General features: G+C 43.6%; 1 protein-coding gene across 3 annotated transcripts in view; it reads left to right on the forward strand.

The window, feature by feature from the left end:
* Window positions 1-27,712, forward strand: part of ABI3BP (ABI family member 3 binding protein) — a 451,725-nt gene that overhangs the window by 299,071 nt on the left and 124,942 nt on the right. For 2 of the 3 annotated variants that reach the window (XM_074999360.1, XM_074999369.1), the window contains 10 exons: window positions 1,406-1,462; window positions 12,602-12,676; window positions 13,903-13,968; window positions 16,186-16,263; window positions 16,752-16,826; window positions 17,641-17,715; window positions 19,043-19,117; window positions 20,166-20,240; window positions 20,991-21,065; window positions 24,602-24,697. In XM_074999360.1, coding sequence (XP_074855461.1) covers window positions 1,406-1,462; window positions 12,602-12,676; window positions 13,903-13,968; window positions 16,186-16,263; window positions 16,752-16,826; window positions 17,641-17,715; window positions 19,043-19,117; window positions 20,166-20,240; window positions 20,991-21,065; window positions 24,602-24,697 — 747 coding nt within the window. The remainder of the gene's footprint in view (window positions 1-1,405; window positions 1,463-12,601; window positions 12,677-13,902; window positions 13,969-16,185; window positions 16,264-16,751; window positions 16,827-17,640; window positions 17,716-19,042; window positions 19,118-20,165; window positions 20,241-20,990; window positions 21,066-24,601; window positions 24,698-27,712) is intronic. The other variant, XM_074999377.1, reaches the window with a different exon arrangement.

The following is a 27,712-nucleotide window of genomic DNA, read 5'->3' on the forward strand; positions in this document are numbered from 1 at the left end:
GAACAAGAATACTTTTGAGGTGCATGTGTTTTATGAAGTAACATATTTATTTACAGTATTTTGCATGATGCCTTCAGAATCATGAATCATCATCGGAGGGGTAGCCGTGTTAGTCTGGATCTGGATCTGTAACAGCAACGCAGGGTCCTGTGGCACCTTACAGACTAACAGAAGAGTTTTGAGCGTGAGCTTTCGTGAGCACAGACTCACTTCATCAGGTGCTGCTCTTGGAAAGCTGCAGGGCCAGGTGTAAATAAGCCAGAGCAAGGGTGGGGATAACAAGGTTAGCTCAGTCAGCAAGGGTGAGGCTTACTACCAGCAGTTGATCTGGAGGTGTGAACACCAAGGGAGGGGAAGCTGCTTTTGTATTTAGCCAGCCATTCACAGTCTTTGTTTAAGCCTGAGCTGAGGGCGTCGAATTTGCAGATGAATTGTAGCTCAGAAATTTCTCTTTGGAGTCTGGTCCTGAAATTTCTTTGCTGTAGGATAGCTACTTTTAGGTCTGTTACTGTGTGGCCTGAGAGATCTTAAAAGTAGCTATCCTACAGCAAAGAAATTTCAGGACCAGACTCCAAAGAGAAATTTCTGAGCTACAATTCATCTGCAAATTCGACGCCCTCAGCTCAGGCTTAAACAAAGACTGTGAATGGCTGGCTAAATACAAAAGCAGCTTCCCCTCCCTTGGTGTTCACACCTCCAGATCAACTGCTGGTAGTAAGCCTCACCCTTGCTGACTGAGCTAACCTTGTTATCCCCACCCTTGCTCTGGCTTATTTACACCTGGCCCTGCAGCTTTCCAAGAGCAGCACCTGATGAAGTGAGTCTGTGCTCACGAAAGCTCACGCTCAAAACTCTTCTGTTAGTCTGTAAGGTGCCACAGGACCCTGCGTTGCTGTTATGAATTGTTATGACATTTTTATATACCTTTATGAAATTTGCAAGACAAGCCACTGCTGTTTCAAGCACAGTACTTTTGGCCTATTATATACAAATGGAAATAACAAAATATTACAGTGTGCAATGCTAATAGGGTTGCCAACTTTCTACTCACACAAAACTGAATATCATTGCCCTTTCCCTGGCCAGCCCCTCCTCTGAGGCAACGCTCACTCCATCCTCCCCTCCTTCTGTTGCTCGTTGTCCCCACTCTTACTCATTCACTGGGCTGGTTTAGGAGGTTGTAGTGAGGAAGTGGGTAGGGGTTCTGGCTCTTACTTTCAAGGTTGTTGCGTTTGAAAAAAAAATGTGTAACCTGCTATTCTATGCTTCATTACTGTTCAGAATGCTTAAATGCAGTTTTGTTAAACTTCTTAGCAACACAAAATAGCAACTAAATCAAGGCATTATTTGTGAGGTGTACAGTATAACCTGACAATCTCAACTAGATTGATTTTTTTTCTTACAGTAGCAGCTCAAACAACTCTGAAACCAGTAACACCTGAAGCTAGTAAAGAGGAAGTTGGTAAATGCTATTTTCTTGGTGTCTAGTGTCATATTTTTTAGACTTCTATACCATAGAATTCAGTTCATTTCCCTTTCATACTGTTAAAGTTTATCCTTTACACTTCTTTTATTTCCCTTTTTCAGACACATTATGAAAATTCTTAATCAGTCATTTGTTCCAGAACACACTGAACATACGTAGGCTGTGCCCGTGCTTGTAGTTCTGATTGTGCATGTCTTTTGTTTTGTCACTGTGTGAACACAATATTAAGTTTCTTTTTAAAGCTGATAATTCCATCCAACTTCTGAGGCAGTTTCAAGTTGCTGAACGAACTTAGACTGCACTTTGAAATGTACTTTCAATTTAAAAGGAGACTTGCCAGGTGACCAACTGCTTTGGCATGTTTTCACTGCTCAAGCACAGTGTAATGATCTTGAAAACCGTAGTCTAGTTTTTCTCTCAATCCAGTGAGAAATGCAGGTTTTTTTTTTTCCTTCAACTCCCAGAACTTCAGAAGAGGCACTAATCAGATCTGTTAGTTACAGCCCATTAGGCTGTAAAACACATGGTCTTTTATTAAGCAGTCTTCGGCTTCCCACTACGTCTCTTGACTTTAATGCACCACATGAATGGCAGTTTCTTGAAAGAGAGCGAGCTTTTTGTGTTCCTACACAGTTTTTTTGTTTTTGTTTTTTTTTTTTTGTGGCAAGGCTGGCCAGGCTCTAGGCCTCTATTTAGTCCACTCTCCCCTGGTCCAGACACCTCTGCCCTTCATGAGGAGGGGGAAGGGGGAAGATGGTGGTCTGGGGGGAGCCTGGGCCCCACCCACTTGTTCCAGGTTCCGGCCCAGGGACCCTGTGTGGCTGCTGGTGGTGGGGGAGGGCTCCCCTTGTTATGAGCACCACAGCCCTTCCCTGGGCCACTTCCCAGTGGTAGTAGCAGCAGCAGCCGCCGCCGCAGCCTGTTCCCCCTCCTGGTTTGGCTCCTCCTGTGGATTCAGCCAGCTTGGTCTTACTCCAAATCCCAGGCCTCCTGGGCAGGGGCTTTAGCCCCTTGCGGCTGAGCACTCTTCTCCTTCTTTTGGTCCCTCTAGGAAACTCGCTTTGCTCCGCTCCGCTCCGCTCCGCTCCGGTCCGGTCCGGTCCGGTCCTGTCCTGTCCTGTCCTGTCCGGTCCTGTCCTGTCCTCTCTCCCCCTGCCTACTGGGCAAGGGTTCTTTTAAAAGCAGGCTTAAGTGGGACCAGCTGGACCCAATTGACCCAGGGCATCTTCCTCCCCAGCTGCTCACACCCTGCTTATTTTCCTGCCCTGCTTTTCCCTCTCGTTCTTACCCCCTCCCAGTCTTACCTTGTCACATTTTTTAAATAGAATTTGGCTCTGAGAGCATCTCTGGGAATGTGGATGGTTGGTTAAGAGAGGGGCATTAAAAGGCTTCAGGGCTTGTTACAGCCAGATGCAGAGCTTCCCCATATCACCCCTTCACCCCATCCTTATTGGTGTGATGAGAGTTATGCCTCTCATCACTTGGATGTATTTAAGGTTTTATATCATGCTTATTACCGTGGTATCTAACTACCTTGAAGGACTGAGCTCTGTTCAAAAGTCTGAGCAGCAATTGATGTCTTTTAAAACAAGGAATTACTGTATTATTAATTTAATGCATTATTCATTTGGAAATTGGAATCGACACCCATCATTGAAAATAATCATTTGTGAAATATAATTGTCTCTAACCTTAAAGGTTTAGAGGCTGAGTATTGAACTGAGCATGCGGACAGAGTGGCACAAACTTCTCCCTTTCATTGGTAAATTGTTCTAAATGGCAGAGACTCATACACACACTCTTTTTATGCTGGGTCATGCATTTATGCCTTATGGGGTTGGGGCGGGGAGCGGTGAGAAGATGGAGGTATAATCCTGCTGGCATTTGTCATTTTAAACAAAATGCGAATGGCCAAATACAAAAAGATTTGCATATTTTGTGGGTATTGAACAAATGACAAACTATTAGTGTGATATCACAGCTTAATATAGACCTTGCAGTGAATCAGACTGCTTGATACTACTCAGTAGTAATAGTCAGCATTTGCAGTTGTTTGTATTTACAAGACTGTTTTAGATCATGTTGCTTAGTGAGTTCTGATTCCTTTCTGTAGGCTACTTGTATTGTCTTTCACACCTGCTTCATCATTTTCCCCCTGAAGAAGGGGCATTTAGCTACTGATTTTAATAACCCCATGTTATATGGTGGTTGTAGGAAAAATAACATAAAATAACATAAAATAAAATCACCAAGTGAGTAAATAAATGATCAGGCATTACAATAAAATACCAAGTCTTTAAGTCTTCCACTCTATGGGCCTCCTTCACTACTATGTCACTCCAGTTTTATACCATTGTAACTCCATGGAATTAAACGGTAAAACTATAGTAAAGCCTTAAACATATTACAGCCCTTGGAAAATGCAGTTTTAAACAAAACTTAAATATGGTGTAGTTAACAGTCCCCCTTTGGCATACTTGCTTATCAACACAATTTAGCCATTGTGTAAATGGAATGAAAAGTTATTTGTAGCTTTTAAGAGGTTTTCCTTCCCCCGTCATGCTTTTGGCTTGGTTATATAGAGAGGCTTTTGTGGATAAGAAACATTTGTTGACTGATAAATAGTTTTAAAATGTCAAGTTTTACACATGTAGCCTGCATATGGTTTGTATTAGGTGTTTGTTTCAGTAAGTCCAACCCTGCCAGCTACAAAAAGTCTCTGCACAGATGAAAATTCGGAATGTGTGTCAATCTTGTAGAATTTGAAAATGAGTGTAAAAATGTATTTTGTGTTAATACTTTAGCTGTGTTAGTCCCAGGACATTAGAGAGACAAAGTGAGTGAGGTAATACCTCTTATTGGATCCACTTCTGTTGGTGAAAGAGACAGGTGTTGAGCTGCACAGAAATCTCTTCAGGTAAAAAGTATAGGTAGTTTAAAACCATGTGTTGAAATTGTGCTAAACTACTAACTGTTTGCCTGCTGAGGATTCAAAAAGGAAAAAAATACCCATTTTTGTCAGCATACAAAAATTACATTTGCCTTATGCGAAAAAGAAAGTACGCATTACTATTTCACAAACCCAGAAAAATGTACTGCCGGCAAAACCATTAAAATTACAGTAAAAGCTTAATTATCAAGCATCCCTGGGGAACTGGGGATGACAGATAATAAAATGTGCCTGTTATTGGAGCTGGGGTCAGCAGCAGCCCCACTGTGCCCCCTTGGGCTGGGCAGTGAGCAGCCGGCTCCACTCTTTGCCCTTTTTCCACCACTGGACAGCAGGTAGCTGGCCCTGCTCTGCCTCCCTGCCACTCCAAGCTGTGCAGCAGCCAGCCGGCACCAGGCGGTCAGCTGGCTTTGTGGCAGTTGTGGCAGCTGGTCCCAGCTGATCAGCTGGCTGCAGCCGGGCATGCTAGTTAACTGAATGCGCCAGTTACCTGAATGCCAGATAATCAGGCTGTTACTGTAGAACTGCTGTGTGGTAGATGTTTTTGTTCTTTATTTTTGGTGGGAATTATTGTACAGTTTCATAGCATTTGAAGTGAGGAGAACTGATCCATTGGCGCACACTGTCACTCCTCAGATTTGTGGATTTTTTTTTTTTTTGTATTGTAGTCATGCATAGAGGACTTGTGGCAACACTAGGTTCTCATTATGGTAGCTGTTGTACTTTTGTGTAATAAAACAGTTTGTGCCCTCAAAGAGTTTACAATCTAAACAGCCGAGACGGACCAAAGGTGGGAGAATGGAAATATTATTTCTACTGTACAGGAGGGAAAGTAAAGCACAAAGAGGTTAAGTGATTTTTTTTTTCCTGTGGTTGCCCAGAAAGTCTATGGTATAGGGAGGAGTTGAACCCAAGTTGTCTTTCTGCATTATCCACAAAACCACTCCAGTCTCTTTTTTTGAAAGTTGCAGACAATATGGAAATTATATTAATATCCTGCTCTAACTGAGCTAATGATAAGCTTTACAACCAATGATAAGCTTTACAATTCTTGTTACAATGTCCACTTGTAAACCTTAAGTTTTAGCCCAAGTCTGGAATCTCAGTGACTTTTACCAGTTACTTTGCAATGTTGTCTAACACCCAGCAAAGGAGAGGGGCTCGGAGTACAGGTTTCAGCTTGAGGAGGAATGCCTGCACTGCTATTTTTAGCTCCCCAGCCTTACACCTTCATCTGAAGAAGTGGATCTAACCCATGAAAACTCACAACCTCATAAAATTGTCAGTCTTTAGGGTGCTACAGAATTTTCTGTTATTTGTGAAGTTACATACTAACATGGCTACCCCTCTGAGCCTGAGTCCTGTGAGCTCAAGTCAATTGACCCAGGCTCAGAGATAGTGCAGCATATTTTCTTCGCAGTGTAGACTTGCCTAGGTGGTCCATGGCTTTCTCCCTGCCTGTGTTCCAGCACACCAACAAGTAAACTTCCATCTTTCTTTTCCTGTGGTAAGGTCCCAGCTCTGGGTTCTCTGAGTATGTTAGTCATTAGCTTCCCCAACAATTAGTACTGGCACTATATTTAAATGTTACATGGATTACAGTTCACTTGCGTAGATAGAGAAAACAGGCTGCCAACTGTGTTCTGATGGGAGGATTTTTTTTTTTTAAGTAATTCATCTGGTTGTAGTTTTCACGTTTCAGTTACAGAATTCATTTCATTCACACAGCAATGTTTGCCTTGACACTAGAGAGCTATATTCTTGAGTCCATGTCTGTTCTTTAAAGGCTAGGTGCAAAAGATGTTCTGTTTTTGCTGGTGTTCACAAAATATATAAAGACCTGAACGTTTATACTCTTCCTGTTTAGTTTTAGCATTACAAATGAAGGTATTTAAACTCCTCTCTTCCCCCTAGAAAACTCTATTGATGGCAGGAGAATTTATTCTAATTATGATGCCACCCACAACCTAAATATGAACCCTGAACTACTTAAAGGGGAGAGAATTTTTGTCAGTTTGTTTAAAACTTTTTGTTTTGTTTTTGTGAAAACCTACTTAATTTAAACTCCTGGCAAACACTGAGGAAGAGAAAATTCATTTTATTGAAAAATTAATCCCCCTTCCTATTCAAGTAAGTAGTGAAAAAGTTCACACACAGATTTGATCTTTTCGGGAGTCTTCAAGCAAAAACAGAGAAGGCAAGACTTGATATTCCTATTTCGATTTACTTTTGAAGAATGCTTTTTGTGTGTAGACGCTCTGCTGGATCTTTCGAAAGAGCCCCCTTCTTCTGAAAAATCTTTTGAAAGTACTTGCTGGTGTAGACTTTGGGATTGAGAGCTTTTGCTGGGGAAAAGGTATCAGGCATACAACATTATTGATGAAAAGACGTGGATTAGTATGTTGCTAGCTGTGGACAAATTTACACTGGCAATTGAACAACAGACTGCTAATCCCCCTACCTGCCCACTTTTGCAGCAAGTACTAATGTTAACAATGTTTTGTATGCAGGAGAGACAACGCAAACACCACTCATAAGGAGTGGAAGCTTTCTGTCTGCAAAAGTGCTGACAAACAGTGTTTGCATTTGGTGTCACTAAAAGCTGTGCAGTGTAGGCATACGCTTACATATAGAGGGGGAAAACCATAGGCTACTGCAGTAAAGCAAAGATAGAATAAACAGTCAAAGGGGTCAGAGAAAAACATGAGTGTCTGTGGGTTTATCGAGACCTTTCAGGTGCTTTGAGGGTGAGCTTTAAGCAGAGTTGATAGGGAAAGGGAACCCTGAGACCACTCCTCCATTGAGGAATGATATCTAGAAATTCTGTGTGGATAACAAAAAAAAGTAAGGGATGATCTCCGCACAATACAGAGTAGAAAGGGCATCCTTTGCTATAAAGACATCTGTGCCTTGACTGAGGTTCAAGCCCTAAGGACAAGACTAATTTATGACAATACAGTTTATAAATACTGATTGAGACAATGTCATTTGCAAAGAGGATGCAATACCAGCCTATTGCGAAGAGAAATGGAGTTAGTAGGCTCTTTCAACTCCCTTTGTTTCTTTTCTGAAACAAGGGGATTCCTGTTGAAAATATGTGTATCTTTTCCCTGCATCATTGTAGAGATTTGTAGATTGTCCTGTGCATCTTCTACTTTAACGCTCCCTAACGACTGTCTAGCTAAAAATATGATGAAGGCCTTTCACCAGCACTAAATTCACTTTTAAAAAGTTCTTGAGGTAAATTATTGTTTATCGTGGGACGCCTTTGTCTCTATTGGGCAGTTAGTTTTCGTCGCTAGAACTTGCACATATAAAGCAAGACACATCACTCCTCGCATTGCTCGCTTTAAGAAAATGAATAAACAAACAGCACGGCTACGTCTACACTAGCACGCTACGTCAAAGTAGCCTAGTTCGAAGTAAGAACATCGAAATAGGCTACTTCGACGTGTATCATCTACATGTCCTCCAGGGCTGGTGCCGTCGACATTCAATGTCGAAAGGAGCTGCCCTGGAAGGAAATGCAGAGCATCCACATACACAAGCACCCTCTTTTGAAATAAGGGCCCAGGAAAGCCCACTAACCGGGTCACAGGCTGGACTAGCCCTTCCGGGGCAACAGCAAGCCACTCCTTTAAAGGACCCCTCCCAGACACACCCGGCCTGCACAGCACAAGGTCTGCGGAGCAGTAGCCACACTCTCGCAGACCAAGTCACAGCAGATATGGACACCCAGCAGCAGCAGCAGGAAGAGGAGGCCCTCCAGGTAGTCATCTGGGGGCAAGCGCCCTGCTAGGTGTTGCCCGGGGGGCTGCCCAGTGGTTCCTGCCAGAGAAGCCCTCCCCAGAGGCAGATGGGGACGCCCCGACCACCGGGCTCCCCTCTTCCTCACCCCCTGGCTGCTCCCCCGCCTCTGGAGCTACCCCACCAGCTCCAAGTGGTGGGAGCAGCTCATCACGCAGGAGTGGGATGGCAGTATGTGGCTCCGGAACTTCCGCATGAGCCGGCAGACCTTTCTCGAGCTCTGCCAGTGGCTCAACCCAGCACTGAGGCACCACGACACCCGGATGCGGTGCGCCCTCCCCATCAAGAGGAGGGTTGCAATAGCCATCTGGAAGCTGGCCACTCCAGACAGCTATCGCTCCGAGGGACACCAGTTTGGAGTGGGAAAGGCCACGGTCAGGGCCGTCGTCATGGAGGTAAGGGGCGGGGGGGGCCAGGTGTGGGGTTGGGGAGGTAGGGGCCGGGTGTGGGGCTGGGGAGGGAGGGAGGAGCTGGGGAGGGAGGCGCTGGGTGGGTGGGGTACCCAGGGAGGTGCCGGGGAGGGAGGCGCTGGGTGGGTGGGGTACCCAGGGAGGTGCCAGGGAGGGAGGCCTGGGGGAAGGGCCCTGGGGCACCCTCCACAGCCTCAGTGGCGCCTGTGTTCCCTCCCCACAGGTGGTCCATGCACTTAATGCCATGTTGCTCTAGAGGTTCGTCCGACTCGGGGACCTGGATGCAGCCATCTCTGGATTCGCCTCCATGGGGTTCCCGAACTGCTTTGGGGCCCTGGATGGGACCCACATCCACGCCCCGCACCACAGCGGAGGAAGATAACATAAACCGCAGGGGCTACCACTTGGAGCTGCTTCCAGGACGTGTACTTGGTCTGGCCTGGCTGCACACACGATGCCTGTGTTTTTAGGAACTCAGGCCTGTGCTGCTGGCTGGAGGCGGGGACCTACATCCCCCAGAGGGAGATCTCTCTGGGGGACACCACAGTGCCCCTCTGCCTCATGGCGGACGCGGCCTACCCCCTCCAGCCCTGGCTCATGCGCCCATACACTGGCCACCTCAACACCAGCCAGGAGCAGTTCAACGCCCACCTGAACCACGCCTGCCAAGTGGTGGAGAGGACATTCAGCTGTCTGAAGGGCCGCTGGCAGTGCCTCCTTGCCTGACTGGACGTCAGCCTCCAAAACATACCCCAGGTTGTGGGCGCATGCTCTACGCTCCACAACATCATTGAGAGCAAGGGGGAGGCTTTTGTCCAGGGGTGGGCGGTCAACGCTGGCACAGACTTCCCCAGCCGGCTGCCGCACCCAGCCACCAGGCCCACCATGAGGTAGTATGGGTCCGCGAGGCCCTGCGGGCCCACTTTGATCAGGGAGACCCCTGAGCACCTCCCTGGCCTTCCCCAGAAGACCCCCCCACACGCAGCCTGCACTGCCCGCACACCGCCCCCAACACCCGCACACCACCCCCCCAACAAGCACACGCATCCAGCTTTTCGGAAAATAAAACCTTTTTTTTCTGAAACCTGATAACTTGTTTTGTTCACAACAGAAACTGGAACCAATATACAAAAAGGGGGACAACTATATACGTGGGGCACAACTATGTACATGGGGGCCCGCGGACGGCTCGGCCGTTGGCCCATCAGTCTGGGGTGGGGGTAGAGGGGCATGACCCCCAGCGGGTACGGCTCACGACCCCCCCCATGTCCGCGGTCCCCGGCATGGCCAGCTGGTGGCTGGGAGGACCAGCAAGTACGGCCAGGATGCCTCCACTGCCCAGTCTTCAGCCCCAGTGGGCTCTGTGGAGCTTGCAGGAGGCGAGGCGGGTGGGGTGGCAGGCGGTGCAGCGGGGGGTGGGGGGGGGCCTTGGGTGGAGCAGCGGGGAGGGCGGGCTGGGGGGCAGTTGCGGGCAGGAGCCGGGCAGTGGCCTCCCGGATCGACCCAGCTATGTCCCAAAAGACCCCCATGAAGTCCTCCCATGCTGCCCACTGCCTGGTGGACTCCTCCCGGTCAAAGCGGAGTCTCTCCTCCGCCACCTCTGTCTGCCGCCGGAGAGCTGCCAGGAGCTGGGGGGTCCACAGGGGCCATCCCCAGAGTCCGGCGGTGGTGGGACTGTCCCGCTACCCTTGAGGGTGTCTCCGGGCGCTGGCGGTGGCTGACCTCTGGCGGGCTGTTGGGGACGACGGAGGGTGCCTGGCTGCCTGGGGCGTCAGATGCTGCAGCTGGAGAGAGGGAGAGAAGGAGGGGAAGGCTGTTAGTACAGTGTCCTGGCCCATGGCCCATTCCCCCTGCCCCCTCTTGGGTGCTGGGTCTCCGTCCCTGTTGGTGGGTGTGATGTCCCTGTTGGCTGTCGCAATGGCATTGTCCCCCCGCCCCCGGGGTTGAGGCTGAGTGCTGTCCATGGGTGCGGGTGCTGACGGGCACTGATGGCCGTGCCGCCGTCCTGGGACCGTACTGTGGTCAGGTGTTTATGGGTTGGGGTCCACTGGGGGTGTGTGAGGCTCCCTGTCATGTCTGGTGCCCCTGCCTTGTGGCCCATGGGTGTGTGCTCTGTGGGGTATGTACATGACTATCCATTGCCGCGGTCAGGGGAAGCCTGGTGGGCAGACACCCAGCTGGTGCTCCGGGAGGGGAGGTTGATGAGGAGCCCCCCCCCCACTGCTGGACCCCTGCTCCGCTGTCCCGAGGGTGGGGCTCCTTGGGTGGGCCCTGGGGTTCAGGGCTGGCCTCCGGGCCGGACTCCGGCTCCGAGGCCTGCTGGGGCTTGTCAGCCATGGTGTCAAGGGTGTCCGGGGTGGGAGGAGGTGGCCCGGGGGCCCAGGATGGCCCTGAGCTCCCTGTAATAGGGGCAAGCGGCGGGGGGCGGCCCCAGACCGTCTGGCTGAGTCCTGGGCCCAGGCGTACCCCTGCCGCAGCTCCTTGACCTTACTCCGGACATGATCCGGAGTGTGGGCAGGGTGACCCCAGGTGGCCAGGCCCTCGGCCAGTCGGGCGAACACTTCTGCATTCCGCCACTTGCTCCCCATCATGTGGAGCACCTCCTCCTCACCCCAGAGCCCCAGCAGGTCTCGGAGCTCGGCCTCTGACCAGGAGGGGCCCTGCCTCTTTTTGGTCCCCAGCTTAGCTGCTGGGGGCACCTGGGTCCCCTCAGGAGAGGAGCCCTGGGGGTGCTCGGGGGGCTGGCTCGAGGCCATGGGTGGTGGCAGTGCACACTGGGGCCTCTGGAAAGTGTGCAGGGCTAGCACGTGCATGTGCTGCTGCCTGCACGCTCTCAGCTTCCTGCCACAGGAAATCTGGGTCCGTGGCGCTTTAAAGGCTGCTGCGCGCGGGGACCATAGAGCCCCACAGGGGCTGGACAGAGCGTCTCAACCCCCAGCTTATGGCCGCCATGGAGGACCCCTCTATTTCAAAGTAGCGGGATGCGGATCGTCTACGCACACCCTACTTTGACGTTCAACGTTGAAGTAGGGCGCTCTTCCCATCTTCGGATGGGCATAGCAACTTCGACGTCTTGCCGCCTAACATCGATTTCAACGTCGAAATAGCACACGGTGCGTGTAGACATGACGGGTGCTATTTCAACGTTGTGCCGGCTCCTTTGAACTAGCCGGCTAGTGTAGACACACCCCACATGATAGATGTGTGGTCAGGTTGCTTAATGGTCTGTTGGAAGGCAGTACAGTACTACAGTGATGAGTGCAGTATAAAAGCCTGAATGGTATAGAACAGAATGAAGGGTTGAAGGAGAAACATTGGTCATAACCTTACCATGAACCATTAAGCTGAGGTTTTGTGATGAATTTCCTTGCTGTATTGCCCCTGGGCTCTCCAGCATCCCTTGGCATCTTAAATGAGTAATCTTTTGTTAGGTCATAATATAAAACATGCTGCTTGTGGGCACTGATTTTACACTTAATTAATTCATACCAGACACACAAGTGCAGCATGAAAGAAGAGTCACTTGTACATAGAAAACTACCAGTGCTAAGTAATTTCATGAAATACTACTTTAGGGCACCTATAACTGGAAATTACAGTGTTTACTGTAGAAATTCTAAACCTTATTTCAGCCATTTATAAAAACCTGTAGCATTAGGAACTGATCTGTTGCTTTAGATACAGTTGAAGGCAAGTGTGTGCACTCAACTTTGCTCACCCTACTGTAAAGCATTTGAGCGTATACTGCGGTAAGGACATTTTTGCAAAACTAGTAAATAAGTTTCTTACCGGCTGCAAAAATGCCCTTGAATCTCCTTGTATGACACCTACAGTATTGTAAGGCCTTTTTAAAGGAATGTGATATAATCTCTCTTGTTTTTAATCCACTCCCACTACACATTATGAGGCCGCATCTCAGATTTGTGTCCTTTTTTTTTTTTCCTGCAGTTACAAATAGTGCTGAACTGGAAACATCTGAGCCTCTAATTTCCAGAATACCTCATTTGCTAGGAACAACAATGGGTAATAATGACACATCCAGTTTCTTTATTTAATTAAACTCTTTGGGTTTTGTGTCACATCAATTCTGGGATCGTTTCCTTGCTTTAAGTATCGGAGGGGTAGCCGTGTTAGTCTGGATCTGTAACAGCAATGAAGGGTCCTGTGGCACCTTATAGACTAACAGAAAAGTTTTGAGCATGAGCTTTCATGAGCACAGACTCACTTCATCAGGTGCTGATCACCAGCATCTGATGAAGTGAGCCTGTGCTCACGAAAGTTCATGCTCAAAACTTTTCTGTTAGCCTATAAGGTGCCACAGGACCCTTCGTTGCTGTTCCTTGCTTTAGTTATCTACCAGATCAGTCATCCATGATGATTGTTATCAATAAATCTTACAGCTATACCTACTGCTTTTTTCTTTTTTTCAAAAAAGGAACCAATATTCCATCTGTGAGTCACTGCTGCGGTTGTCACATATTGTGGTATTTTTGTTTCTCAGTATCAAGAGAAGTTATTGGGGTGTTCTTGTTTGTTTTTTAACTTGTGTACCTCATCAAGCCAGATGAATCATGCATGGAGCTGGTGAATTAATCATTGCTTTTTCTTATAGCAGACTATCCATGAATTGGTCATATTTGATTGAAAATTGTTCAACCTTTTTTTTTTTTTGCTAATTATTTTTTAACTTTCTGGATTGGTCACAAACATTTTGCTTTGAATATGCACTATTCAAAGGGTCTTCATTATATAATTTGGTACATAAATTTTGGGGTATTGTTTCCTTTCCATGAACATTTGTGCTTGTAAAACTATCACAGAATGTTCACAGAAAGCAAAGCACTAAAGAGGTGTGAATTAAAGCAAATATTTGCAGAAATATTTTTTGCAGTATTTTCCCAGGTCTCGTAACATATGCTTTCATTGTTTCTTGAACACTTGATCCCCACAGAATCCCAGAAGATTATGTCTGCAACATTTTTGTCTGTGTACTTTCCAGAGTGTTTAAAGACATACTGAAATGAACAATCTGAGTAAACATTAACCTTCATTGCATTCTCGGTGTTTCCATTTGAACTCTAATTTTAATTGCTCGCTTTCAGCTCCCATTCCACATTAGCACTGTTCCATTGTCAGTGTAAAATATGTTCATGTATTAAATTGGTGAGCCACTGCATTTTAACTGAGCACCTCATAAGATAAAAGTCTAAATTTTAAAAAATAAACATTATTACCCATTTCTTTTTTAGCTTTTGATGATATACTTTCAAGCCCCACAACATCTGATGAACCTGATATAACAGATGTTAATCCAGGTAAAATTATTATTACACAGATTTTTACCATTTGGTGGCTCACAATCAGGCATAAGCCCAATAAAAATAAATGGAAGCCTTATAATTAGAGCTGCCGCATTCATGGTCTATTTTGGTCAATTTCAGGGTTGTAGGGCTTTTAAAATAATAGATTTCATGAATTCAGCTATTTAAATGTGAAATTTCATTGTGTAGTGTTGGTACGGGGTGACAAGGGTACTGTAGAAAGGTTCTGCTACCCTTACTTCTTTATCTATAAAACTGTTAGTCTGCATCTACAACATCAACAAGAAGTCTTGTGGCACTTTTTAGACAAACAGATTTTCTGGAGCATAAGCTTTTGTGGGCAAAAACCCACTTAATCTCCATGCATGTGATGAAGCGGGTCTTTGCCCACGAAAGCTTATGCTCCAAAATATCTGTTAGTCTATAAGGTGCCACAGGTCTTCTTGTTGTCCTTACTTCTGTGCTGCAGCTGGCAGAGGTGCGGCTTTTAGAGCTGGGCAGCTGGAGAGCAGGAATTGCAGGATGAGAACCCAACTCTGAAGGCAGATTTACTGCCAGCACCAGCACAGAAGTATAGATAGCATGGCTTGGTATTGACACCCTTATTTCTGTGCTACTGCCTGCAGCGCTGGATCCTCAGTTGGCAGCAACCACTCTCTGGCCATCCAACTCTTAAAGCAGCAGTGTAGAAATAGGGTGTCAATACCATGGCTCCCCCTAAAATAACCTTGATACCTGCCTACTACTTCCTTTTGGGTCAGGACCCTCCATTTGAAAAACACTGGTCTTTTACAGGAGAGAACACAAAAGATCAGATTTCATAGGAGAGACCAGATTTCATGGTGCATGACCCATGTTTCATTGCTGTGAATTTGGCATTTGGAAGGGTCCTACTTATATTTTATTTCAGTGGGCCTAGGATCAGGCCCCCAGAGCGGAATTTTTAGCAAACATTCAAATTGGTATTGCTGTTATGAGTGGCAAGTCATGCTCGTCAGAGTTCCTGTTGCTGTTTTGAAAGATATACATTTTGAATAACACTGTGACATAAATACTAAAAAATACGATAGTACGTTGTAAGAATTGTCCAATATGTTCTATTAAGATTACATTATAGATAGTAAAGTTATAGACCAGTACTGTAGAACTATAATACAGTAATCCCTCGATTTTATGGGCCATAATTTAAAAGACTTTGGGAACAACAGACCTCTGCCAGCCCATGCACCACCCTCCCTGTCCCCATTGTTCCCAAAGTCCACTTAATCAATGGCCGATAAAATCTTAAATCCACCAGCCTGCCCACCCGCCTAAAAAGAATGGCAGGTGATTTACCAGAGCTGCCATGCACTCCTCCTACCAGGGGTGGGGAACGTACATGGGCAGACAGCACTCACTCGTGGAGGCTCTGGCTCCTAACAGGCTGCAAACGGAACCTCCAGCCATGGCGGGGCCCAGGCCACTGCTCAGGCAGTCCCAGCTGCAGTTGGGGTTCCAGCTCCAGCAGCAGTGTCTCTGTTGAGTTGAAAGCATTTTGGGAGGGATGGGAGGGGACTGGGGTTGGGAGAGCCTGGCTGGGGATGGGTGGGCAGTAAACCCTCATATTTAACAGACTTTCAGGTATAAAGGGCATCCCTCTTAGTCCATTACATTGAGGGTTTACTGTAATTTTTATATGAAGGAAAAACATATTCTAGGCTGCACTGAGTTATTTAACTAATTTAAACATTTGATTCTCCAGAATTTTGGAGAACAGTTGGGTCAGTTGTCAGCTTTCTGGACCAGCTATCATCTGTCAGTATTTGAGTAACTGGCAATACAACATGCCCTTTTTATTCTATTCCTTTGTGTTATTCCGTGCAACATAACTCAGATACCGAGGGGAAACGTGTAGACTTGACAATAATTTAGATAGTGAAAATTTCGTCCAAATTTATTGCTGTGAAGGCATGAAGGAATTAAATTATGTAAAATCTCTGCACATTCACAGATACCATGATTTATAGTTACCAAAACTGTGTGCTTCAAAAAACTGAGCTCATTTCTAACACATACTAAATTGGTGGTAAGCTGAAAATAATGTCCAGGAATCAACAGAATACTTTATTATTTTCTTTATTTTCTTGTAGAGCATTTTTTTTTTAAGTCATGAAGTACCTTTTTTCTTCCATAAACATTTTTTTCTCTTGTAACTGTTAACATTTCTTCCAGCAGCAACAAGTGAGCCTACTCTGGAATCTTTCTCACCTAAAACTTCTAGTGCTCTTGAATGGCCAAGAGAAATATTGGGTAATGTTGTTTGTCACAGTGAAAATGGTCACAGTGTCTCTTTATCGGAGAACATCTCATCCCACGTGAATGCATTTCTTCCATAAGATCATTTCATGCAATGAATCATTAACCTTTATCCGACTTCTAGATTCTTGTTTTCCCTGTGTCACCAAAGACTCTAACACCTTTTGGTTCACTTCTCTGTAGGAACATATGTAGCTGATGCTGTTAGCTGTGAAACTTGCATGGAGAGCTCAATCATCCTTTTATCATCTTTCTCTCTCTCGTGTATGATTTTAACTGTGAAAGTTGTAGCCATCTTTAAAACATTGTCTTTATTTCTGATTAATTCACGACAACTCCATCCCTTTTGAATGTTGATGTCCTCAGGTGGCTTTCACATTCCATACTGAATTACTTCATCATCATCATTGCAAACTTGTGGCATGTGCAGTTTCTTCAGTAATTTCTGAATTGGCTACTTATAAACCAAGCTCTTTTTTCAGCTCCAAGTGAAGCACCGCTTATTCCTTCTAAATTGAAACCATCTCCTTTTCCAGAAGTACAGCCTGTGAAGCCTGGTAATTAAGTAGTCCATTTATATAACTCAAAATATCAGCAAGACACTTTTGAAAAAATCCTATAGTGTTGTTACAAAGATAGCAAATGGTATACAGGGATCTGATTCATACCACCTGTTGTTCTATTTGCTGATTTCAGCTGAAGTTAGCTAAAGAACAGCAAGACCCAAGATCATCAGACTATTGAACGTGCGTTTTGTAGACAAATGCAAAGAATGTTCACAATTTCATAGCTTACTTAAAAAGTCTGCAAATACTTTTTGTGTGTGATTACACAAACAATATCCATATCTGTTGTTTCTGTATTTTAACTTATGTATACATATGTGAGGTACATACAACACTAGCGCAATGTTGGTGCCTAGTGCTTTCTGTTCATTTGTGGTCATTTCACTTCCAGGATATCGTGGAAGGGGTGCTTTCTTTCATTGAAAATAGCTGTGATCAACAGAAGGGGAGCCCCTGACAATGCCCATAGTTGTGTGCTGGATCTTGCTGTATGATCATGATGACATACCCCGAGTCATGTGGTGCTTCCCCTGCCCCCTTTTCTGCTCCTTTGATCAGCAACAGATGGATCCTAATCCCCATTTTATGGAGTGCCCCATTCACAATCCAAGGACTGGTGATTGTAGGGTACCAGATGTTCAACAATCCAGTCTATGTTCCATTATTTTGTGTACTTCATGTTATATTAAAACAGGAATGTAGGAATCATTGCATGAGCTCTTTTAAACCTCCCACATCTTTAACTTATTATTGGTGTTCTTCGTTGTACTATTCAGTTATGCTTGGATTCTTTTTTGTTTTATAGCACAAAAACCACTGCTTTTGGAGCCCAGTACAACTAAATCTTCAAAGGCAATTGAAAGGCCAAAGACAACACTAGGTAACAAATGTTTCAGTAGCTGTGTGTCACTCTGTATTTCTGCTCTAACCATCCTTAGAATTCCATCACTGAAGACCATTTTATACCATCACTGCTACTCATGCTAACCTCATTCTGTTTCAAGATCTACTGCATTTATACAAGAGAATTGTCAGGGACGAAGTACTATAAGAAAATCCCAAATTCACATTCGTGATCTTAGTTTCTCTTCTAAATTGAGTTTCTCCACAAAATAGTGAGTTTTTAGAATCTATTGTATCGTAAGGATAAAATATCTGCCCTTGAATAAACTCATTAGGAGGTATATGTGCATCTCTGTAAATGCAGTTTGCCCCTTATTTGAGAATTGTTGAAATGACAAAAATATAACCATGCACTCTCCCATCAATAGTCAAATATAACTATTGAAAGGCTAAGAACAAAACTGGTAAAGAGGCTTTCTGAAAAGGAAAGTTTGGATTTTTTCTCTTCGTTTAAAAAACCTAGAAATATTCATTAATCTTTTTCCCTGCTTCTAAGAATCTGTCATAATGTTCCTTGGGCTTGAAAACTATTTCTCGGTCACTTCATGTATGCTTACGCATAGGACTTCACTGACATTCTGCTTATGACAATGAAGCTCCTCCTCCTGAATCTACTTTGGAAGCAGCCCCATTATCCTTTTTTATAAATATAGGCAAAATGAATGATCATATCTTCTGAGGTGCTGATCGGTCACCTTCAATTTCTACAGACTTCACCTCCTAGGACAAGGCCTTACCCTGTCAGTCAGACTGGCCAACTACCTTTTCAGCCCCTGAAATTATGGGTAGACATCTTCAGAATTTGCAGAACTGCTCAATCTTACCAATATTTCTGTCTCCCCTACAATAATACTACTTTTTTTTTACAATTGACATAACCATACTTTTGCATATTACTCATTTCATGGCTTTCTCTCTTTCTCTCTCTCCCCCAGAATCTTTGTCTTCTTGAATAGCTGAGAGTTCTAAGAAATAACGTTACCTTTTCAAACCATATTTATAGTATATATTTCAGACTCGTAGTACAAAATTCAACTTCCTAACTTGTCCAGAATAATTTTTCATTCAGAAGTTAAAACATAATTAGATATTTTAATTATTTATCAATCATTATAGTAAAGGGCAAGTTAATCATTTTTGTTCCTAGGCATGTAAGTTTTTGTGACAGTTTTGTGAGACCATTTTCAGAAATTATTGTATTTCCAGAAGCCATTTTGAAGTAGCACCGCTTCACCTTAATATGATTCCATTTCTAAAGGAAAGGATTAGAAGAAAACATGTAAAATGTAATCTGTTCCTTTCAGCTCCCTGGGAAACAAAGTTTGTTCCTTCTACACCTAAATCATCTGCCAGACCTAAAGTGCTGAAAACTAAACCTGGTAATTATGTTTCATGCCAAGCATTATAGTAATTTATTACTTCTGTAATTTCATGTATTTTGTTTTAAAGGCATCTGATGTGAAATTCAGCAGATTTAGTTCTCAGGAGAGTTATGCAAAGTGTGAGTTTGCATCCCTTGGTTTAGATTTGAAATGTTAATTTGGGAAAATAAAAAAAAAAATCCTGAAGCAAAACTTAGCTGGAATCAACCAGTTGCACAGGGTGTGGGTTTGGAACCAAGTGCTTACATTGTTTCCACATGAAATCATAAATTGGCCCGTGCTTACTCAACAGTACCCAGGTTTGCCTGTAAATTTAAAAGTCCCTTAGTCAAAAGTCTCTTGTTTTCCTTTTGAGCGTTAGGTTAACGATCTGTACCGTTGCATTTGTTGCCAAAGAGTGCATACAGATTCAGTGATCAGTAGCTCATCTAAAATTGTAGCACTGTAAGGGGTGAAACACAGACCTGGAGATAAGTCGGTGGGTACAAAATGCAAGCAGTCAAATTGCATCATATTCTTACACCAGGGTTTAATTTCACCTGTGATGTCGGTCATAAGAGAAATATATATCACACACATCCAGACTTGTTTGGAGTTGTATAAGCAAAGATAAAGCCATGAAAACATTTAGAAATTGCGTGGTTTATAATGAAGTCATAAAGCTGAAAAGATGAATAATTTAAAGTGTAATGAGATATTATTTAGACAGTATTGTAAGAAACCAAGCAACATTATTATGATTCTCTCCTCATCCTCTGCAAAGTATTGTGTTGAAATTTTGCTAGTTAAAATATTACCCACTTCCTGACAAATAATTCCCACCAAAGTTTGTTATAATTTAATGGTATTTAAGTGTCGGAACTGGATGAGTTACTATAGGCCAAATTTTTTGAAACATTTTCATTATAACTTTCTAAGTAGTTGTAGGTTTTTGCACCATTCAGAATTAACTGTTGTATTACGAAGCCAATTTTGTCTATCTCTTCTAGAGATGCCACTATCTTCCGTATACGTATGTATCTCTGAATTCTTTCTTTTTCATCAGCAGAAAAAGCAATTCATTTGGAAAGCAATACACCTAAATTTTTTAACCCCCTTGAACGTCCAAGAACAACACTAGGTAATGATGTTTCCACAGTGCATAGTCACTTTGCTTTTCCATTTAACTACATAGAAATTGGTATAATTGTGTGTTTGTGCAAGTGTATCTTTTCTATCATCTCTGTTACTAGTCCCACTGATCAGTCCAGATGGGATCCTGAGAATAGCAATCTAGTCATAACAGAACTTTGAACGAATAAGGCCCTTCTTCCCTTCTTTATGTAGATTATTGTGAATTCTGCATGTATTTCTTAGGGCTACTCTTATTTAGTGTAAAAGGATTAATCTGGCCTTTAACAAGGAGGCATGATAGCAGGAATCAAGCTCCCATTTGCATCCCAGTGTCATGCAGAGGCCCTCAAAGGAAAAAGAAAGTTTTTTTTGTTTTTTGTTTTTTTTTACAACATGTTTTGTTCTTTGAAAATTACCTGTGTGTATTCACACTATCCAACCTCTTCTCTTCTTCCTCAGAATTCAGTGTAACATCAGGTCTCTGGTTTGAAAGAGGGAGACTAAGGCACCTGGTTGGGTGGATGCACTTCTTTATATAGAGTAGGATGATGCCATCACCCTCACTTGAGCTATCACATGAAAATAAAACCCAAAAGACATGGTTTTCCGAGGCAGTTCTCTTTCACTGCCAGGGTGCCATAGCCCACCATTACGAATGTACAGATGTGACTGTCAAAGAGCAAGAGAACCAAGTGTAAGTACTCCCTCCTTACCTCAAAACTTTGGGCTTACAATCTCTTGTCTTTCTACCTTTCAGCACCCAGTAAAACAAAACTAATTACTTCCAAACCTAAAGTCTCTCTTCATCCAGAAGAACCAAAGACAAAACCGGGTAATTACAGTATGCTCTTCTGTAATCATTTTGTTTCATATTGTTTGAGCCATGCTGACACCTGACTTTTTTTTAAACACATGTCCATGGAGACTGTAGAAATCTCTCATCATGATAAGCAGTCTCACAAATTTAAGTCATTTAATCTCCTTTATGCTCTGTTATGCTTTGTCAGAGTAAGTGTAGTTGTATTACATGTATCAGTGTTCAACCAAAGAAAATAACCATTAACTAAATAATATAGGAGATAAAACTCTGAATACTGTCCCCTTAAACTACAGGTTGGTAAACAATGTTTAAAATAAAAGCTTACTCATAGTTTAAGAAAACCATTAAGTATGCCAAATTTTATTAAAAGTTTGTAGATAGCTAACTATTCTTCTTGAGATGGCAAAAAAGTTAACAGAAGTCTCTTTCTTCTGTAACTAAATTCTCAACTGGCCATCCCCTCTCCGGTGATTGCATCCGATCCCTGACAATAACACAGGGCAGCTGAAAGGCTTGAAGAAAGAGAAGATAGCAAAGTTTTTGAAAAAAGAGAGTTGCTGAGGGCAGAATCTTTGGCTTTCTGGTACACTATAAGGCCTCTGTGCACAGGCTGTGTTCTCAACTGCCCATCCAGTGACTGTCCCCCATCCTGTGGTTGCATCCGATCCCTGAAAATAACACCGGGACAGACTGTATTCACAAATTAGAAGAAAGAGGATAGAAAAGTCTAGGGAAAAAGATTTTTGTCTTCCCTCTTCACTACACAGACATTGCCAACACAGGGGATGGCAGTGAAATCTCTTACACTGAACTTTATAATGGAAACAGGAATCTCAACTGACCCTCCGCCCTGTGTTTTTTTTTTTTTTTGGAGGAGTGGAGGGGCAAAGCATGAAGACAGATAGGAAATGTTCGGAAAAAGATTTTATGAAAGAAATGTCAAAGCAGCAGGTGTCTGCAATGGGCAGCAAGCCCCCGAAAATATTTTTTGCCAGGGTGGAGGTGGTGCTGTGGTCTGTGGCTGCAGAGCTGGTTGAAATATTGAAGTACTTGAAGTAGTACCCCTGAATATCTTAGCCGCAGGGGGAGACTTCCCCTTGGTGGCTGCAAGCCTCACTGGTCCTTGCTAAGGGCGTGGGGTTCAGTGGGGGAGCCAATTGAATTACTACCCCCGAATATCTTAGGTGCCAGGGGAAACTTTCCTCTGGTGTCGGCAAGCCCCTGAATATTATAGTCTCTGGGAGAGACTCCCCACCCTCAGCAGCTGCAAGCCCACTTAAACTGTTTCCTGCTGGGGGCGACTTCCCCCAGCAGCATGAAACCTCCAAATATGTTGTTAGGGGGGAGCCAGTTGCTAAGGGTTGGTGGGGGGTTCTGGTGGGGGTCCAGTTGAAGTAGTCTCCTCTCAAATATCTTAGCTGTCAGAGGAGAATTTCCCCCAGCAGCTGCAAGCCCCTGAAATTCTTTTCTGCCCTTGAAGCCCTACCTGCACGCAAGCCAGGACGTGGTGCTGCCTGGCAGCATAGTCAGCACCGAATGGCAGCCACATCTTTTTATTGGGTCGGGGGCTACCCACGTGATGTGGCTGAGCAAGGGAAAGACCCCGACTGCATGACACCTGTGGGGGAAGGAAGGGGGTTCACACACAAATGTAAACCGCTGAGAAGTTTCTTGGACTCTTATTCACAACTCCCACAACAGCCTTGTTGCCATGTGGTGCAGCAGGGCAGCGGCTGGTACCAGGCAGCACAGAAAAACATACCAGGTGTAGAGATAGAACCAAGAAATCAGTGCTGGGTTATTTGTGAGGGGTAGATGCGCTCACAGCACTAATAAAGAAAGAAAGACATTTCTGAGGCTCTCATACAAACATGAGCCCACAGCCACAGGCTTGCTGCTCCCGCTTTGAAATTCATGGTGTTCCTGTTACCTAATTCCGGTGCATCTGGAGAGCAGCAGCCAGAGCAGAGTGCTGAGGAGCATTGTGGGTTACATGCGGGACACCTCTGGAGGCTGATAAATTCAATTTTAAGATGTGACACTTCCACACTGGCCTTTAATGGAACTTCTGAATCTGAGTTGGACGCTACACCCAGCAGGTACCGACAATATTAGTGCTCCCTAAATTGAGCTATTTTCGGTGAAGACAGTGATGTAGTAATGTCGAGTTAACTGCCTTAAACTGAGATTTATCTTGTAGTGTAGACACAAAGTCTTTAAGGTGCCACTGGACTTCTCATTGTTTTTGAAACTGGTTAAATCTACAGTGAGGGTATAACTCCTAACCCCACTGAAGACAATGGCATGAAACAACCATTGACCCCTTTGTTCATTGTGGACATAATCTGGCACCACTGAAGGCAACAGGAGCCTGCCATTGTCTTCAGTGGCCCAGGATCAGCCCCATGTATTTTTTTCTTTCACCAGGTTTTAATGTGATTATTGTTTTATAATACATATTAAGTAAAGGTATTTATGAGCTAGTTTTATCTCAGCATCTTTATTATTTTGGTAGAATATTCTCCCTTTTACTCATAGTAATGTACCATAACGTTGGGATCAGAATTTTTGCATTTTGACTTTTACAATATGAATTCCCTCAATAATTACTTTTTCTTGAAGAAGATGGAGTTTAAACTTCATGAAGACTGAAAAGGAGGTCTGAGAAAAAGTCAGAAAAGATAACGAGACATTTCCCTTAAACGGATGTTAACTGTGATCAGACACGGTGGTGCAGGAGGGAGCAAATGGGCCAGGAGTTGGAGAGCTCTCTCTCTGCTTCAGAACCTGGCTCCACATTAGCTCCCTGTGCATCCCCAGGCCAGTGAGCACCTAGGACAGAACAGTGGTGAGATGGGTCAAAAATGAGGGTTGTACTATAAATGTGGTCAGAAAGGAAGGGTGGCTGCTGCAGAGGGATGCACCTTCTCTCAGACTCCTGGGCTGAAGGATTCCTCCCCAGGAATCCCCGTGCCAAATCTGATTACTCATACTGATGATGTGGAAGGAGGATTTAGTTCTAAAGCGTTTTAATCTAATTTGCTATCAACGTATTCCTTTTGGCTGGTTCAGATATTCAGAACTAAATTAATAGAAGGGAAGCAAAATAAGTATATTATTTGCAAAATATACTTTTAAAAGGGCCTCAAAGAGAACAGTTTGGTTTTGCTTGTGCCATTGGTGTCCTACAGTACTTGCAGTCCTGCTCCATTTAAAGAAATGTTTGACAGTGAATGACGTGTCATGGGTTACATTAAAATAGTGTTTCCCAAATACATTGGGCTATTATAAAGAGATTAGCCGTGTTTTAACCTACAATGCAGTTCAGGTTTTCCAGGCTGCAAATGTACTGAGAAATAAGCTCCACTGGGAGGGTTACATTAATTTGAACAACACATGGGTGTAAATCTCCCAAAAAGTGTCAAAGGAAGGGTAGAATTTGAGGCACATTTGGAGTAGCCATGTTGTAATCTTGATGTCCACTGGAAAACCCTTGAAAAGGCATAGATCTGGCTTCACCTCTCTTAAGATAATGTCCTTTACTCCAGCAGCAACCAAGGAACCTGTTCCAGTGCCCATCACTGTTAAGATTTCTTCCGTTACTGCTACTACTAAGACCCTTCAACATCCAAAATCTACAATGGGTAATGATGACACACTTCTTCCTTAGTGAATTGTCATTTCTGTGCTTTTCCTTTTCATCAAGGAAGAATTTTCCTTTTTCTGAATGGACATTTTGTGCCTACTTATTCATAACTACTGACTGAATTTCACTCTCTTTTCTAGTGGGTTTGGTTCTGCCATCTGAGCTGCGCTGTTCATCTTTCCTTTTGTTTTTTGTTTTTTGACTTTTTTCCCCCCCTAGGAATTTGGTTTCATTGCACCTTAAACTCTGCTTGGGAATTTTTGTGATGAACTCCCACCCTGTGCTATATCTGCCCATGATGTATCTGAGAGCTTTTGCTTGTATTTATTAAGTGTGAAATCTTATTCCCATTTAAATCAGAGGCAGAAATCCCATCACAGTAATATTGTGTCCTAAATGAGTAATGAAAGTTGTCCTTAATACCTCAGATTAGGCAACAGTGAAATCTAATCATGAGTAATGAACGTATTAAGTACAAGAATAAAAGAAAACACAGGGAGCAATTCTGATACCTTTACCCAAGAAGGAGCTGATTTTCCTTTCATTGACTGGAGACATCCATTCACAACAGTTATTCATTAAAGATTAAAAGACCCATACAAGATCTTACATACTTCTCAAGTTCCATTAAAATTCTCGTGCTAATGTTAAAATGCTACTATAATTAAATAGAGATATTCAGCAGGCTCTCTGGACAGGCACCTATTTTCCCAGTGGAAGCACAATCCTATATTCTAGTCCAAATCAATGCTTTTGTTTGTGTGCAGACCTATAACAAACTGTACAACAAGATACAAATGTATCTGATCTAGATTTCAAAGACCATAAAGTTTGCAGGTATTCTAAGCTTGTTTTTTTAAATCACTCTCTTGAGGTCTAGTTGTGAAATTCCACTCCTTTTCTGGGTTTGGATTCAAAATCTCCCAAGACTGTTGTTGGGGAGGGAGGTGTTCAGACCTATGTAGAGAAAATTCTTCTAGGATACCTGGTGTGGAATCTGGCTTTGGCTTCAGACTTTTCCGTTCAGACCTATTTCTGTTTTATTTTATTTCAGTTTTGCAAATTAAACCTCTTGCAGGAATTAAACAGCGATGATATTGGAGTTTTATTTCCCAAAGAATAATGCAGTCATCATTTTAAGGCATTTTACAAACATTAACTAAGATTGATGCGCTGTGTAATCTGTGGTATCTAACCTTTTGTTACATTAATGAAATTTGTTTCTAGCCTTCAAGGTTTGAACAAAAGTGTTGGAAGAATTATGAGAACGTAAAACCAATATTGTGTTGACTCCTGCGCTCCTGATTATATTAGAAATATTTACAGTATAGCTACTGTGATGCAAGCTGCTAGTCTAGATGTGTTACAGTGGAGCAGAATGCATTTTACATTGACACAATATATAGATACTTCATGGTGTCTATATTGGTACAGACGTGTCCAATATAGACAAGATCTTAGTCTGCAGACACCCTGAAACGATAACTCTGGAAGGTGGAGACTACCCTGTTTGCCTCACTAGGCAATGACTGGAACTCGAATATGACAATTTGAATATGACAATGGCTGCTTTGTTTCACTGATGTTCATATAGTAGGAACATCCAAATAATATACTCATCCCACAATCTCAAACTGCCTCACAGGTCTGGACTGCTACCCAAAGCCTTATATGTAGGGTGACCCAGTTTGGCCAGGCAGTCCCTTTTTAAGCTGTCTCTTGGCTATCCTGACTCCCACCCCCCGCCACAAAGGTAGGCGTTTGACCTACTTGCTCTTGTTGTGTTGGTCAGTTGGCAAAAGCAAAATGGAATCAATGTCCACTTTTTCCAGAAAATGGGGTGCAGAGAGGAGGGGGCAAGCAGAGATGCCAGCCACCTTCAGTAGGAATTAGGGCTCGGGGAAAAAAGCAGCATTCCAGAATTCCAGCATGCAATTCCCCTCTATCCCCTCCAGCAACTTTCCTGCCACCAAGCAACAGAATATTGCAGGGGCCATACACGCAACCCCTCTCAGCGGGGTTCCAAGGATGAAGAACCTGGCACAGCAGGTGGGGCAGTGGCAGCTTTCCAGCAACAGAATGGGGATGTCCTCTGATGAGCACCTGGCATTTTCCATTTGGGAACTATTGTCATTCTACCTAATTGCTATCTTACTCAACTGTGAAAATGTCCATCTTCCTACAGGACAGTTTCTGTAATTGAGCTACTAATTGTAGTCACTTTTCCAGAAATGTCTTCAGGGTATCAAATCTGAAAAAAAAATGGACTGCATAAAATTTAATTTTATCTCAAAAGAAATAAATCAGCAGCTTCCATATTGACTGCATTAGTCTTTTTCACACTGAATTCATTACACACCTTAATTCTGTAATTTAAAAGACACTTCCACAAACCTTCCTGTTTGCGACAACGTGGGAAATTTGCCACAGAATTTAAGTCCAGCTTGCCCCAAGAGTAAACCACTTTGATGAAAAGAGTGTTGATTGGTTGGTGGCAAGATAAGTTTATAATAGTTCATACGAACCTCAGCACATCCTTCAAAACCTTAAGCTTCTGCAAGTGCCGTACCAGAAATGCCACAAAATAAACCTGGTACTGTAAATATTTTCCTGTAATTTACTACTTGAACAGGGCACTGCTTCAGAAAAGTTAACCCAGATTTGGGGCACTTGTAAAATGCAAACTGTATAAATGAGTTTGTTTTGATTCATTTAGTGACTTCCCAAACATTTTAAAGTTTTAAAAGTGTACATTTTATATATATCAGGTTAAAAATCTGATTATTTTGAAGACAAAATAATTACAGTTATAATCGTGTCAGAAAGCCAACTTTATTTAGACTATACACATTTAAAATACAGTTTGAGCCTCTCTCATCCAGCACTCTTGGGATCTGACCAGTGCCGGAAGAGGGAATTTGCCGGACAATGGGAGGTCAATATTTTCTAGCACATTACCAATACCTCTACTGCTTAGTGGGCTTTTAGCAGACATTTGGGGTAAATTACAGCT

Source organism: Carettochelys insculpta, chromosome 1 (assembly GCF_033958435.1).
Source record: "Carettochelys insculpta isolate YL-2023 chromosome 1, ASM3395843v1, whole genome shotgun sequence".
NCBI classification, from domain to species: domain Eukaryota; kingdom Metazoa; phylum Chordata; order Testudines; family Carettochelyidae; genus Carettochelys; species Carettochelys insculpta.